This window comes from Astyanax mexicanus, chromosome 6 (assembly GCF_023375975.1).
Source record: "Astyanax mexicanus isolate ESR-SI-001 chromosome 6, AstMex3_surface, whole genome shotgun sequence".
Lineage (NCBI taxonomy): Eukaryota > Metazoa > Chordata > Actinopteri > Characiformes > Acestrorhamphidae > Astyanax > Astyanax mexicanus.
Genome location: NC_064413.1, coordinates 3,158,903 through 3,175,600, shown reverse-complemented (window position 1 = coordinate 3,175,600; position 16,698 = coordinate 3,158,903). Strand labels below are relative to the sequence as shown.

At 36.2% G+C, this 16,698-nt stretch overlaps 1 protein-coding gene across 1 annotated transcript; it reads left to right on the top strand.

The window, feature by feature from the left end:
- The first annotated feature begins 3,959 nt into the window (after positions 1-3,959).
- On the top strand, positions 3,960-16,114 carry LOC103047392 (meprin A subunit beta-like). The gene is made up of 14 exons (XM_022674236.2): positions 3,960-4,041; positions 4,155-4,189; positions 5,050-5,134; positions 5,232-5,349; positions 7,942-8,117; positions 8,864-9,082; positions 9,196-9,345; positions 9,446-9,481; positions 10,368-10,592; positions 11,685-12,122; positions 12,855-13,025; positions 13,481-13,583; positions 14,536-14,598; positions 14,905-16,114. The coding sequence occupies exons 1-14, from the start codon at positions 3,975-3,977 to the stop codon at positions 14,966-14,968; spliced, it is 1,950 nt and encodes a 649-aa protein (XP_022529957.2). The 5' UTR covers positions 3,960-3,974; the 3' UTR covers positions 14,969-16,114.
- Positions 16,115-16,698: the final 584 nt, after the last annotated feature.

Here is a 16,698-nt window from a genome sequence, read left to right as displayed (position 1 = left end):
ACTCAAAGCATGTTTGCTTAATATCTGAGGATACATCTGATTGTATTATAAGTCACTACAGAAAATATACTCCTGGTCTAATCTCTCATTATCTTTAATAAACTCCTGAAGACAGAGCTCTTCAAAGAGCACCTACTCTCCTAACACCTCTAACAAACTACCTTCTACTACCTGATCAGGAGAATCTCTCACTATCTTTAAGAGACTCCTGAAGACTGAGCTCTTCAAAGAGCTCTTACTCTCCTAACACCTCTAACTAACTACCTTCTACTACCAGATCAGGAGAATCTCTCACTATCTTTAATAAATTCCTGAAGACAGAGCTCTTCAAAGAGCACTTACTCTCCTAACACCTCTAACTAACTACCTTCTACTACCAGATCAGGAGAATCTCTCACTATCTTTAATAAACTCCTGAAGACTGAGCTCTTCAAAGAGCTCTTACTCTCCTAACACCTCTAACTAACTACCTTCCACTACCAGATCAGGAGAATCTCTCACTATCTTTAATAAACTCCTGAAGACAGAGCTCTTCAAAGAGCACTTACTCTCCTAACACCTCTAACTAACTACCTTCTACTACCAGATCAGGAGAATCTCTCACTATCTTTAATAAACTCCTGAAGACAGAACTCTTCAAAGAGCACTTACTCTCCTAACACCTCTAACTAACTAATTCTAACCTAATTTTCTTCTTCCCCTCCTTCACTCCTCCATTCCATTATTTCCCTTTGACCTCCCTTAGGCCCTATATAAATATGTTTTTACCTTTAACTTCTATTACTTTTGTACTTGACTATTGTAAGTCGCTTTGGACAAAAGCGTCTGCCAAATGTAATGTAATGTAATGTAAACAATCCTGCAAGAATCCTGGAAAACCTGTTGGATGCTGTAAAATACTGGGAAGGAGATTAACCTTCCAACAAGACGATGACCATAAACATACAGAGCTACAGAGCCACAGGGAAATGATTTAGAACAAAGAATAATCATGTGTTAGTCAAAATCCTGACCTAAATCATATTGAACTTCTGTGACAGAATGTGAAAATGTTCAAAGGGTAAGAATACTTTGGCAAGCCACTGTATCTGGATGTTTTAATAGTGAGATCACATTGGAATGTGTGTAGGTGCATCAAGACAAGCCAGTTTAATGATGATAAAGCAGTATGAACCGGCTAACATTAGAAAACAAAATGAAACATATGTTCTTGTTAATGTGCTGTTTAAATAGATAGATACAGATACATTATAGACAGATCTTTATATGAAACACACATTAGTGCCGGGTGTAAATAAGCTCTACCAGTCAGATATTGATAAGCTAGCTACTTAGGTTAGGTTTTGTTTTGTTTTCCTTAATGTTTTTTATTTTTTCCCCTTACATTACTTTTACTTTTAGTACGTTTTAATTTTAGTTTTGAAACCAGTGCTTTTTTTTTTAAACACTTTTACTTAAAAAGAAAAAAGCTTGAGTCGATACTTCTTCAACTTCTACAGAAGTATTTTATTAAACACTAGCATCTAAACTTCTACCTACAGATGAATGAATGTCAACACTTTTGACATCTTAGTTTAGTACTGTGATACTGTACATGCTTTAAACTGTTGGAAATCAAGATCATCAAGATGTTTGTTGGTAAATGTAAGACGGACCTGTTTCTTGTTTTTGAATCATTAACTCTGACCTTAACTGAGGCTGGTCTGCCCTGCAGCTCTTTAAGTGTTGTTCTGGTTCTTTTTTTGTGACCTCCTGGATGAGTTATTCATGCCCTTTTGTAGTAATTTTGTTCGATCGGCCGGTCACTCCTGGGAAGGTTCACCAGTGTTCCATGTTTTCTCCATTAGTGAAGTCCCAAAGCTTTAGATATGACTTTGTAAGCTTTTATAGACTTAAAGATCTTATATCTGCTTCATGTTGTCAGACAAGTTCACTGAAAATCAAGTGATTTCTTGATTCTACAGGTCTGGCAGTAATCAGGCCTGGTTGTGGTCAGTGAAATCCAACTCATGTCACCATATAAAGAGCTATAATGTACTATAATGTAATTACTGTATCATAGTTAAAGGTTCTCATACCAGTGAAACAGGTACATTCTTCCCATGCAGAGGAAGCAACATCAGGTCTCGTTTGTGCTGTTCTATAAGACAGGCTTTTACCTGTGTGGGTGTGGAGGAAATATAAATAAGATGCTTACGGAGGTTCAGTGAGCTTTTCTACGCGTCGTCCAGCTGATCAGGTTTGTGACATTTGTATTTCTATCTGTTTTAATCTGCCTTATTGGATAAAACTTATATTATGAAAGTAAAATGCAGATGTATTATGATTTTTTTTAGAATTTAAATGTTTTGCAAAAAGCCACATTTAACAATAAGGGCACATTAAATAGCAGTACTTGTACTTAATACAGCAGAAAGTCTATTATTAGTCAACTATTAATTTTTATCTGACACCAGTTGAGACATTATCAATCATTACAAATGGCTCAATTACAAATTATAATATTATTGAAAAGTTACTTTATTTCAGTGATTCAGTTGAAAATGTGAAACTAATATACAATTTGTGAAATTAATGAAAACCTGGAAAAAACCTGCTTAAAATTTAGAATTTGACCACACATATATATATATATATAAGTGTGGGCAGTATGCCAAGTCCTGCTGGAAAATGAAATCTGCATCTCTTTAAAAGTGCTGTATCTTATATAAGCTATTTTTTGTACATTTTTCTTTAATTTTTTTAGGGACAATGGCTTTCCCATTTGTCCTCCTGCTGAGCTTGGCTGCTTCATTACTGGTGAGTGTACTGTAATACTATATAAATTTATATACTCTACTATATATTGTTTTATAATTAAATCCGGTTTCTGTGTTTAAAATGTAAATTTTTGACTTTTTTTTAACACTTTCTCTTCTTTAGCCCCCACCAACACTCACAGGTAAGCTTATAAGTATTGAGATCACCATTAGATTATATTAGAGAAATACTGTAAACAGTCATTCCATTCCACTTCATGCCATGTATATATGTTTAAACAAGAAGAAGAGTAATGTTTATCTATTAAATCAATGCCTTCAATATTAATAAAATAAAAGGCACTTTTTAATGTCAAAATAAGTAAAAAAAAAAAAAAAAAAAAAAAAATGTAAGCTCTGGAATGTTAAATATAATAAACTTATATATTTATATATTCATAATAATGTTGATTTTTAATTGAGAAGCAACACAAATTACATTCAGACCATTTTATTGTCAAGTAAATGAAACCAGGAAAAAAATATATAAATAATATATCTAAGCCAATACCTTTAGTATTAATCAAATATATATTTTTAAGGATGCGCCAAATATTATTCAGTTTCAGTTAAGTCAAAAAAGCAACAAAAAAAAAATACTTTTCATGTCTGAATAAGTGAAAAGGCCAAATAATTCAGGTTCAAGGATGTTAAATATGTTTAATTAATATATTTTCTGTATTTATTTATCATTATGTGGTAATTGCTTTTAAATTGAGAAGCAACACAAAAAACTTGTAGACTGTTTAATTTGTGAAATAGTAAAAAGTAGCAAAATGAATGAAAACCTGGAGAAATACATGCTTAATAATCACAATTCTATCAAATATATGTTTAAACCAAGAAGAATAATGATGTTTTACCACTTAAGTAAACGCCTTCAATATTAATAAAATACATTTAAAAATTTTATAAGGATGCTTAAAAAGGCACTTTCAATGTCTGACCTAATCATTTAAGATCTGGGCTGTTAAATATATTTAATAATTATTTGTCTAAATATATGTTTAAACAAAAGAAATTACGATTAAATCAGTGCCTTTAATATTAATAAAATATATTCTAATTAAACATATATTTTAAGGATGCACCGAATATTAGTCACGTCAGTCGAAAATAGTGAAAAGGGCACAGTCTGTGTCAGAATAAGTGAAAAGAAAGAATTTAATTTAAAAAATGTTGCTTTCTACTGTTTTGTTGTGTATAGACGGTGAATTTAAGGACATCTTTGAAATAAACAAAGGTAAACCAACTTATTTCTCAGTATGATTTATAATATAAACCAGTTTTACACAAAATACCAGAAACCATTTAATAAATCTCATTGAGATAAATAACCATCTGATGTTCATTCAGATTTAAACCTTTACCAAGGAGATATCATGGTGGTGGTAAGTTCATCACACAGTATAATATAATTGTATTTTGCTTTATAACAAGTTTAACACAGTTATGACTCCAAAAAAAAAACAAAGAAAAAATTCAGAAAAATCTGAATATTATTTAAGACCAATTGGTACTTTTGTTAGTGTGGGCAGTGTGCCAATTCCTGCTGGAAAATGAAATCCGCATCTCCATAAAAGTTGTCAGTAGCAGAGGGAAGCTGTAAGATATGAAGTGCTGTAAGATTTTGTGGGAAAACAAAACTGCACTGACTTTAGACTTGATAATAAAACACAGTGGATCAACACCAGCAGATGACAGACATGTCTCTCCAAACCATCACTGATCATCAGTAAATTTAAAATTTACGTTTCATTTGTAAAAAAAAATCAATTAAGGGATCAGAGTCTGGAGGAAGAGTGGAGAGACACACAGTCCAAGCTGCTCGAGGTCTAGAGTGAAGTTTCCACCAATCAGTGATGGTTTGGATAAAGAGTCATGTCATCTGCTTTCATTTTCCAGCAGGACTTGGCACACTGCCCACACTGCAAAAAGTACCAATTGCTCTTATATAATATTCTAATTGTCTGAGACACCGATTTTTATGGGGTTTTATTTGGCTGTAAGTCAATAAAATCAACTATCAACAATAAAATAAATAAAAATAGATCACTCTGTGTGTTTAATACATCTATATAATATATAATATGTGAGTTTCACATTTTGAACTGAATTACTGAAATAAATTAACTTTTCAATGATTAATTTTTTTTTTTTGAGATGCACCTGTATAACTCATGAGTAAGTGTTAATAATAATACTACTACTACTAATAATAATACTAATAATTCAACCTGTTATAAACTAGGACAAGCCGCTTACAAAGAATGCAATTCTGGGTAACAAGTACCGGTGGAATGGGTACATTCCCTATGTGCTGAATAACAGCCTGAGTAAGAACTTTACATATTTATTCATATTTCATTTAACTATTTTATGTGATTTTATTGCTGAAGCTTATTATTATGTTTTTTTTTATATTTAATTCAGGCATAAACGACAAAGGAGTTATTTTAAGAGCTTTCGAGCAGCTGAGACTGAAAGGATGCATCGACTTTAAGCCGCGGACAACAGAAACCGACTACGTCTCTGTGGAAGCACAAACCGGGTACAGTGTACATATTTAATCACATCTACTTCTACTTCTACTCAGTGATAAAACTCCTGCATCAGGACTGCAGTTAAAAAAAAAGGAGGTCCAGTGAGTTTTTTAGGTTTTCTCGGTCACATGACATCATCAGGTTCAGTAGCTCCTCCATTTCCACCCGCTGTTGTGTTTACTATATGGATCTCTGTGGACACCGTTGCGTTCCCAAAGTGTAGAGTAATTACGGTGCGCGGCAGTGGACAAATAGCTACAGTATTTTTATTAAACGCGAGGAGACAAAACTCAGAGATGTGCGTCCGGACCACGTTTAGTGAGTTCTGAGAAAAACAGTAGATAACTCAGCCTGTAATTTTCTCTCAGAGGACGTCTGAGAAAAACACGTACATGGTCGTTCTGGACTGGAATAAAATCACAGAGAAAATGACCCCAGGACCCCCTGAGGCTCTAATTACTTCCAGATAGGGCTTTAAATGAATAATTTAAAGAAGAATTATTTTTATATGTATTAGAATTTGTCGTTCTGTCATCTGTTATTTGAATTTATTATTAGTAAAGAAAAAAAACCTGATTGTTCACATGCAACACCTTGGACACACAAGGAATGTGGCTCTTGTCACGCCACTCTCCGGCAAGAACATAACAGACGTAGCTTACATACAGGGGTTGGATAATGAAACTGAAACACCTGTCATTTTAGTGTGGGAGGTTTCATGGCAAAATTGGAGCAGCCTGGTGTTCAATCTTTAATCATTAATTGCACATTGCGCCAGGAAGAGCAGAGAGTGAAGGTTCAATTAGCAGGGTAAGAGCACAGTTCTGCTCTAAATATTGCAATGCTCACAACATTATGGGTGACACACCAGAGTTCAAAAGAGGACAAATTGTTGGTGCACGTCTTGCTGGAGCATCTGTGACCAAGACAGCAAGTCTTTGTGATGCATCAAGAGCCACAGTATCCAGGGTAATGTCAGCATACCACCAAGAAGGACCAACCACATCCAACAGGATTAACTGTGGACGCTGTAAGAGGAAGCTGTCTGAAAGGGATGTTTGGGTGCCAACCCGGATTGTATTAAAAAAACATAAAACCACGGCTGATCAAATCACGCAGAATTCAATGTGCACCTCAACTCTCCTGTTTCCACCAGAACTGTCCGTCACCACAATCAATTATTGTGCTCTAATACCAGGTGTTTCATTGTGTTTCACCAGTTTCATTGTCCAACCCCTGTATGTAGCCTGGTATGAAGAAGATCTGTGGCAGAGATTCGAGAGAACTCCAGCCAAATGCTTTGGAAAAAAAACTTTGGACTTTGGGTTGGTGCGTCTTTGCTGTTGTAACGACAGGAAAAGTATGCCTTGCGCGACTAGAAGCATGCAAAAGGTATATCCTAATTCTCTTAGACCTCTCATTCTGCTGAGTTGTATACGGATGCTGCATATGAAACTGTTTCTCAGCCTCCACTGTCTGCAGTAGCTACTACAAAAAAGCCTCAGAAATACAAGTCAACCAGTGAATTCATGGCTTCGCCCACCACGGCTCAGGACCGCCCACAGGCAGAGCTTACAGCTTACAACTGTAGGTTTAAAAGGGATCTCCGGTTGATTCTGTGTTTTACCGAGACCTTAAATAAACACTAGGGGTGCACGGTTTGACATGGTAGCACAACTTGAACAACAGAAGAGAACAGAATGATTAAAGTGGGCGTCGTTCACGTCAGGTCTTTGTTTAACTGCTTAGCAAGACCATAGCAACACCCATGGATACCATAGCAACTCCTAAGGAACCACCTAGCAACACCTTAGCAACCACCTAGCAACTGCTTAGCAACATCATAGCAACCACCATGGATACCATAGCAATGCCTTGGAAACCACCTGGCAACACCTTAGCAACCACCTAGCAACTGCTTAGCAACACCATAGAAACCACCACAGACACCATACCAACGCCTTAGCAACCACCTAGCAACTGCTTAGCAACACTCTAGCAACCACCATGGATACCATAACAACGCCTTAGCAACCATCTAGCAACTGCTTAGCAACACCATAGCAACCACCACGGATACCATAGCAATGCCTTAGCAACCACCTAGGATTAGCCAAGCAATATAAATGCTTTCCTACATCTCCCTCTTAACATTTAATATTGAAGTCCCATTGTCAAAGTATGTGGATGAGATGCGACAAAAGCCTTTTCTTCCAAGATTTTTAGTTACATTTTCTATTTATTTAGAATTAAATACCAAATGATTCTTGTGGGAGATATCCTGTACCCTGTAGAATATGAATTCAAATTAAATGACTAGAAAACTGATGGAAAAGATAGCAACCAATCACATTGTGTGTGTTTTTGCAGGATTAACTGTGGATTTTGCTGTAAAATATATTATTTATGACTACAAAGGATATTGTGTGTTATAGGAGTGCTACATTAGCTGATGTAATGGATTTATCGTTTACATGCTGTGATGTTACAGAAAAAATACTTGACACCCCTAATCATCATTGTATAATTCGCACCCTGATTAAAACCATGTGTGACAATCAACAGCTTTAGTAAAAATCTGCTGAAATCTCTTTTTGCAGGTGCTGGTCGTATATCGGGAGGAACGGTGGGAAGCAGCAGCTCTCTATTGGAATTGGATGTGGGTATGTTGGTATTGTGGAGCACGAGTTTCTTCACTGTCTGGGCTTCTTCCACGAACAGAGCCGATATGATCGAGACGACTACGTGACAATCCATTATGAAAACATCCCTGAAGGTCACTGTCATGTTCCTAAACCTTAACCTTCTTCTTAAGTCTTAAACATTCTTTCTTCTTCTTCAAGTTTCAAAAATCGTTTTTTTTCTGCAGAACATGACTGAAGAAATGATAGCATTTTAATACATAGTGAAACATAATGTGCCAAGTCCTGCTGGAAAATGAAATCTGGTGGACCAACACCAGCAGATGTTGAGACATGTCTCTCCAAACCATCACTGATCATCAGCAAATTTTACATTTCATTTAAAGTAAATCAAGGGAGCAGAGTCTGGAGGAAGAGTGGAGAGACACTCAGTCCAAACTGCTCGAGGTCTAGTGTGAAGTTTCCACCAATCAGTGATGGTTTGATGGAGAGACATGTCTGACATCTGCTGATGTTGATCCACTATGTTTTATTATTAAGGCTAGAGTCAGTGCAGTTTTGTTTTTTCCGCAAAATCTTACAGCACTTCATATCTTACAGCTTCCCTCTGCTACTGACAACTTTATGGAGATGTGGATTTCATTTTCCAGCAGGACTTGGCACACTGCCCACACTGCCAAAAGTACCAATTGGTCTTATAATATAATTTTCTGAGACACTGATTTTTGGGTTTTCATTGGCTGAAAGCCATAATCATCAACAATAAAAGAAATAAACAATAAAAGAAATAAAATACATATATATATAATATATACTACTGAGTAATTTTTTGAGATGCGCTAGTACATTTTACAAAAGTGTATGTGTGCTCTGATTTCAGAAAGAAGAAACAACTTTGACAAAGTAAGCGAGGATGAAAGCACCGTGCAGGGAACTCCCTATAACTACATGTCTCTGATGCACTATGGACAATACGAATTCAGCAATACAAGTAAACCCACCATCACTGCTAAAGACGCCAAGTTCCAAACCTTCATTGGTCAGCGCTATGACCTGAGCCCTTTGGATGCAGTCGAACTCTACAACCTTTATAAATGCAGTATGTATTTTTATGGTCTTTTGTAGTAATCAAAAGCAGGTCTGACCCTGATACATAATATATATTTTTGTGGTGTTTTGACAAAAAGTACTCAACTCTCAACTTTTTAACAGATGAATCCATCTCCTTTCTGGACCGCTGTAGCTTCAAAGACGGCACCTGCCAGATGGCTAACTGCTCTTCTGCTAATGTTAGTAACTGGGAGATTGTGAGCAACGTTTCTGGAGGTCCATCTAGTGATCATACCAACCTGCCGCCCAGGGGTAATGTTTCCAAATGTAGAGCCAAATGTCTTTAGATGTTACCGTACCAGTTTCAATGAACTGTAGTATTAAAACGTGATATGTTTTTGTTACCTTTCAGATAATCTTACTCTGTACATAAACAACATTTCCTCAGGTATGTTTAATACTGAATTTAATTCATTATTCTATTAAAGTGTTTTAGGTCATAATTCCAGTGGTTCACTATGTCTTGCCACTATGATCGGGAGATTGCTGCAGCTTTGTCATCAGCTGCCGGAGCCCTGAGAGAGCACAATTGCACAGTTGGCCTTGCTCTCTCTGGGTGGGTACAGTACAGTAGATGGCGCTCTCTCTTTCCCCTATTCATCACTCCTAGGGTGATGTGGATCAGCACAAGGCTGCGTCTGTGAGCTGATGTATCAGAACCACCAGAGTCGCTGTGCTGGAAAAGAGGCGGAGTCTGACTTGTGTCACATGTTTTGAAGAAGGCGTGTGCTAGTCTTCACCCTACTTGTGTTGTGGCATCACTTGGGCTGGGGGGAAATACTGAATGGGCGAGACAGTTGGCCTAGATAAATTGGGTGAAAATTGGAGAAAATTAGAAATATATTATAGAATTATATATAAACAAAAAAAAACAATCTACTTCAGCTTTTTGGTTCCCGACTCAAGCACAAAATTGTACAAAAATGTATTGACTAAGACTTATGTATTGTAAGCAAACAGACCAGACATGGGTGAGACACAAGCAGAACCATGAGACATAATCAAAGGGTCAAATCCAAGATAGCAAAATAGTCAACAAACTAAAAAAAAAACATCCAATACTAAGGCTTTTGTACTGTAACCCTTCCCCATGGAACAAAGTAACAAGGCATACTTTTCCAGTCGTTATGATAGCAAAGACACGCTGACATGCCCTAAATTACGCAGCAGAGTGAATGGCTTGTGCTTGGTTGAGGGATCGCCTATCTATAGATGGCTAAAATAGTGTTAGCTCATAGTGTTAGCTTTCTGCTAATTAATTTTTTTCTCCACAGAGCCGCCGTTCTTCATGCACTTCAGCACGAAGACTGGACAGCCTGGAGACTCGGGTCGACTGGAGAGCAGAGAGATGACCCCCCGCAGATCCTGCAATGTCCAGTGCCTGGAGTTCTTCTACTATCACAGTGGAAATGAGACCGACCAGCTCAACATCTGGATCCGAGAGTACCAGAGTGCTTATGATACTGTAGGAACCCTCAGGCTTAGGGACCAGATTACAGGTGAGTGAACTGGTTAACAAGTGAAATATATATACATATATATATATATATATAATTACTCAGGAATCCCTTCACAAGTAAACATAATCCATATATGGTTAGAAAGGGCGGAGCTTATTCTTTCTAAAAATAGTGATCACATCCCAGTGCGGTAAAGCTAAATCTACAAGAAACCCATTGAGAGAAAAACACCTAAAAAAGTGAGAAATCTCCTTCCCCAACCAATATTTAATATTTACCTTTAGTGCTTCAAATATATTTATATGATGTTTCAAACCAAATAATATCAGTAAATATCAGACTCAAAAGTGTCCACAGTGTAAAAAAGTTTGAAACTACCTGCTTTACTCAAACTAAAGCTTTATGGTATGGTGTGCGCACTACTTTATATAGTTTTCATTATTTTACTTGCACATTTTTACTAAACATTTTTTATTTATTTAGACTAAAAAGTTTAAATTTTTGTATATATATATATGATACAATATAATATATGTTTACTTTGTGTGTCCTGATCAAAATACCGAAAGGCATAGGCTGCTCTAAATGTCAGGATTGTTTTAATGTGATTATCAAAAATATAAAATAACTCCGCCGGATGCTGTTTCTCCATGTCTTTTGTCAAAGTAATAATTAATAAGCCATGTAGTGATCTCAAATCATCAATATTCTTTTGCTTTCATCTCATATAAACTCTAGTCTAACCATTTTTGAAAACATATCTTAAGTGTGAATATATTTAAAGTCTCATACATAAAAAAAAAAGTAATTTTGACCAAAACATGATGAGTTCCAGGAAAATATAACAATTCTGCTTCCTTTTACATTTTAAATGATTGTATTGTTATTTTTGAGCAGCCGTATGTCTTCTGGAGTAAAAGAGATCAGGGCATGTGTCTGTCTGATATAATAATTACTGTGTTATAAGACCTGAAAAAGAGGAACTGACAAGAAATAGAGAAAAAACACACCAAAACAGCCTAGGCTTAAAAGGGTTAATGATGAAGCAGGTTATAAACAGGGTACTTGTTAACAGGGAAAAAACTGATAAATTGACGTATTGTATGTATTAAAAATTTTTTTTTTTTCCAGGATCTCCCACTGATCACTGGCAGTTCCGCCTCGTGCCACTGGACGCGAGTAAGACGTTCCAGGTGGAATTTGAGGCACGGAAAGGGAACGGATATTCCAGAGGAGGTTTCTCTGTGGATGATATCAACCTGTCGGAGACAGAGTGTCCTCATAGCATATGGCAGATCAACAACTTCATGGAGACCTTGAAAGAACACATTTTTGTGTACAGCCCACTGTTTTACTCACCCGAAGGCTATCGCTTTTATCTAGTGCTGCTTCTGAATTCTAATACCTTGGAAATTCGTATAAATTTGGTGTCTGGTATCTATGATGACCGTTTGCAGTGGCCTTGCCCATGGAGACAAGTGACTTTCACCTTGCTGGACCAGAACCCCGATATCAGAAACCGTGCATCGAAACAAAGAAGCTTTACAACGGACCCCAATCTGGTCATTGGTGAGAAATGCAGAATAAATTTCACCGTTTTCGAAAACATAATCTTTACGTTTTATTGTTTACTAGGGCTGCAGCTATCAATTATTTTAGCAATCAGGTACTCTACTGAACAATCAATTCGATTAATCGAGTAATCAGATAAAACATAGTTGCTTGCCTAAAGAGCAATTAAAAATGCCACGTGTAATGATTTAATAATTAATAATTGAATAAATTAAGTTAAATTGTTTCAACTTAGGATTTCTTTTAGGTATCAAATATAGAGTATTAGTCAGTTAAAAGAGGCATAAATATTGACTTTATGTTGTGCATCTTAGCTTCTGAACAGCAGAGACTTTGCCAGACCTGCCAGTGTTGGATAAGCACGCTGCATTCTTTTACCACCAAGTCAAAGGGGTTTACTGATTACATAATCTCTGTCTCTATTCAAATAGACGCTAATAACGCTAAGCGCGTCGACACATTAAAAGCAGTCAGTTCGAAATTACGACGCTCTGGGTTTTAAAATGAAATAAACGATTCCTTGAGGCACAGAAAATTACTCGAACAATTTTTTTAAAATTGAGTAACTCGATTAACTCGAGTAATTGTTTCACCCCTATTGTTTATCACACTCAAACTTCATTGCTTTATGTTTCTCCATTATCAGTTTTGTGCATTGACTTGATCCTGTCACATCCTTTTGAGCAGTTTAGTATTAAGCAATTACTTTCATTCCACATTTTATTTTAGGAGGTAAGCTGGTGTGGGGCCGGCCGAGTGAAGTCGGAACTCAACAAATAATCTATGGCGAGACTGTGAATGTTACTACACCAATGGGTTATGCCATCATTGATTCAACACATTTGGGTGACATGCAGTTTATCAAAGGTGGAGACCTCATCGTTCTCATCAGCATGACAGGTGGGCCTTCATTTTACCCTTTAAAGAGGACATGAAACATTTCAATTTGTACAAGTTTTCACACTTCAATTGCCTCTCATTTTCAAATCACTTGTGGTCGCATGCAAAGCCTAAATCATGAAGATTGTGTCACTCTCCAAATATTTCTGGACCTAACTGCATATATTTTAAACAGGCAGTTCAGAAGCACACCGAGACAAAACCACAGGGACCTCCACCACACCCAAAACAAACTTAAATCAACGAATTGATTGGTTCTAGTCTCTTTATTCTGTGTTTTATAACTGAGTTAAGGTTTTTAAACCGGACCCGGTCCAACGATGGCCAGCTGGGACAGACCGGGGGTGTGGGTCCTGGCTTGGGGTGGACCCACGGTTCCTCCGCCGCCTCACATCAATATTTTTTGTGTCTGTTGTTGTGTGTGTGTGTGTGTGTGTGTGTGTGTGCATGGTCAGATATCTCACCCCTGCTTCAGAATGACACCTTGCCCTGCCCCACAGTTCCAGTGAAGAACATCAGTGTCTCTCTGGGTGCTCAAATTCAACCCTGCGTGACGAGGTATAAACACCCATTTCAGATTAGGTCTACAGTATCTCACAGTGGATCAACACCAGCAGATGACATGTCTCTCCAAACCATCACTGATCATCAGTAAAATGTATATTGTAAATCAAGGGAGCAGAGTCTGGAGGAAGAGTGGAGAGACACACAGTCCAAACTGCTTGAGGTCTAGTGTAAAGTTTCCACCAATCAGTGATGGTTTGATGGAGAGACATGTCTGATATCTGCTGGTGTTGATCCACTGTGTTTTATTATCAAGTCTAAAGTCAGTGCAGTTTCGTTTTCCCACAAAATCTTACAGCACTTCATATCTTACAGCTTCCCTCTGCTACTGACAACTTTTATGGAGATTCATTCACGGATTTCATTTTTCAGCAGGACTTGGCACACTGCCCACACTGCCAAAAGTACCAATTCATCTTACATACAGGGTTCATACATTTTTTAACCAATAAATTTCCATGATTTTTCCATGACTTTTCCATGCCTTCAAGACAATTTTTTATGACCGTACAATTTTTAGACATTTTCCATGACTTTTCCAAAACTTTCTGAGTATTTTTATTTTTACAAAGCTTATATTATTATTATTTTTTAATTCCATGCCTTTACTGTTTTTTTTTATGACCGTACGAACCCTGTATATCATAAAATCGTTTTTTGGGTTTTTCATTGGCTGTAAGCCACACTCATCAACAATAAAATAAATAAATGTTCAAAATAGATCATTATGTGTGTAATACATCTATAATACATAATCTAATATATTATTTTTTTACATTTTTAACTGAATTACTGAAATTAAGTTACCTTTTAACAAAATTTTAATTGTTTGAGATGCACTAGTACATATCACTTAAAGGAAAGAAGTATTTCATGATTTCCGCATTTTAACAGACTGCAATAATAATAATAATAATTACTGTATCTTTATCAATTTTTTTTTCAGGAGTCTTCCCACTAGTACTCCAGCCACGAGCACCACTACGCCTTCAAACGCAAACACATTGGGGTATGCACACTAATCTTGTTTATAATAATTATAATAAATAATTAACACATAACTGAACAGTGTAAGACTGTTGTAAATGACTATAGCTAATTATCAATGTCTTGAAAAAAAAAAGTAAAATAAAAAACATTGGCTCCGAATGGTCCATCTTGGTCCATCTTTTAAAAAAAAGCGTTTTTGTTCCATTTCATAATAATGTGCTACCTTGTGTTGGTCTATCACTTAATTTTGTCTCCCAATTGTTGCCACAGTTACGATTTTTCACATTTTCTGCTCTTATGTCTTTTTTATCTTCTTTTTTTCCAGTGCTGATATTGTGCATCCTTCAGTTGCCCTCCTGCTGGCACTGGTTCTAATGCTAGTGAACTAGCAGCTAAATCATCTATATTACCCTGCGCTGGTGCTAATAGCTAACACAAACGCTGTTATTAATATTACTAAAACTGCTGTTGTTCTAAAATATATATATATATTTCTAAATATCTAAATATTTTGGGCGTGGCATCTATACTATACAGTTCTGATTTAATGATTATATCTAATCAAATAATCCAGCTGAACATAATACAGGGTTCCTGCGGGTCCTTAAAAAGTCATAAAAGGTCTTAAATTAAATAAAAAGGTCTTAAATTTACTGTAAATTTGCTGTAGGTATTCCATTTAATGCCGGTGGGAAAGCACATACTAACATTAGCAGCGAGTAACTAGGGAGAGAGCTAAGGTTAGCTAAGAGCTAGCTAACATTAGCTGCGCGCTAGCTAACGTCACCAGGGAGAGAGCTATGGTTAGCAGAGTTAACATTAGTGGCGAGCTAGCTAACCTACTAACGTTAGCGGCAAGTTAGCTGTGTTACCGGGGAGAACCGAGGGTTAGCAGAGAGCTAGCTAACATTAGCGCTGAGTTAGCTAACATGCTAAGATGTTCTACAGCACAATGGAACAAAAATGATAAATAAAGTAGATAACAATGGGAATCGTTAAGTTTAAATTTTCAATACAATAAATTATTTTCTACTTAAGAAGTTTTTACTACATTTTTGGGCCTCAAATTCTATTTATTGAGGTCTTAAAAAGCATTAAATCTGACTTTTAAATGGAGCAAGAACCCTGTATATATTTTTTTTCTAAATAGCTAAATATTTTGGGTGTGGCATCTATACTAGACAGTTCTGATTTAATGATTATATCTAATCAAATAATCCAGTTGAACATAGTACAGGGTTCCTGCGGGTCCTTAAAAAGTCATGAAAGGTTTTAAATGAAATAAAAGGGTCCTAAATTGACTTAAATTTACTGTAAATTTGTAAACTATTGCATTCCTTATTATTTCTGAATTATTATTAAATGATTTCAATCCCTTTGATGTTGTAAATGCTTGACAACCCACTCCAACACTCCACAGTGAGTTTAAAATAAGATAATAACCCAGTTTTCTGTGTAAACATCCTTTATGCCTTTAAAACACTTAATGGATGGCGTTTTTTTTGACAGAAAAGCTATATTTTGTCTTGTCTGACTGTAAAAACATGTAGAACCAGTTTTACTCAACATTTTACGAGTGTCTAGGAAACGTTAAGCACTTACGATGTTTTGTGGTGTCTAAATTACTGTCCTCTACGCTGTGGTTAAAAATGAGAAAGAGGAAACTCGTCATGGAATGTTATACAGTCTAAGTCGTGACCTATACCTTAATGAAATGCTGTTGGACTTGAAATGTTTCAAGTTTTTAAATGTCACTGAACTAAAGCTGCTCTGCAAAGAAAGTTCGTCCAGTTTTGAGAGACAATGTTTTAAAACCACAGACAGCTTTTAGTGCATAAAACAAACCCATCGTGTGTGTGTTTTTTTTTTTTGGTCCTTTTCAGGTCTTTGTGGACAAAATCAGGTTTTGTAAGTTTTCATAAGCACTCAGCAGCACTCAACTGTGCTGTGTTCCACATGACAATGAACCTGGAATGTTGGCTAAAGTTGGCTAAGGTAAATCGCTCTAGGTAAGAGTATACATTGATGCCAACCAGCATACAGCTTTGGGATAAAAAAAAAAAAATAAAATAAGAGAGCACTTAAAAATTATGAGTTTCTTTGATTTTACCAAATTGAA

Coding starts and splice junctions, on each gene's coding strand:
- LOC103047392 (XM_022674236.2), top strand. CDS start 3,975: ATGTTGCTTTCTACTGTTTTGTTGTGTATAGACGGTGAATTTAAGGAC. Junction 4,190..5,049: donor AAGGAGATATCATGGTGGTG/GTAAGTTCATCA, acceptor GTTATAAACTAG/GACAAGCCGCTTACAAAGAA. Junction 9,482..10,367: donor CATAAACAACATTTCCTCAG/GTATGTTTAATA, acceptor TTTTCTCCACAG/AGCCGCCGTTCTTCATGCAC.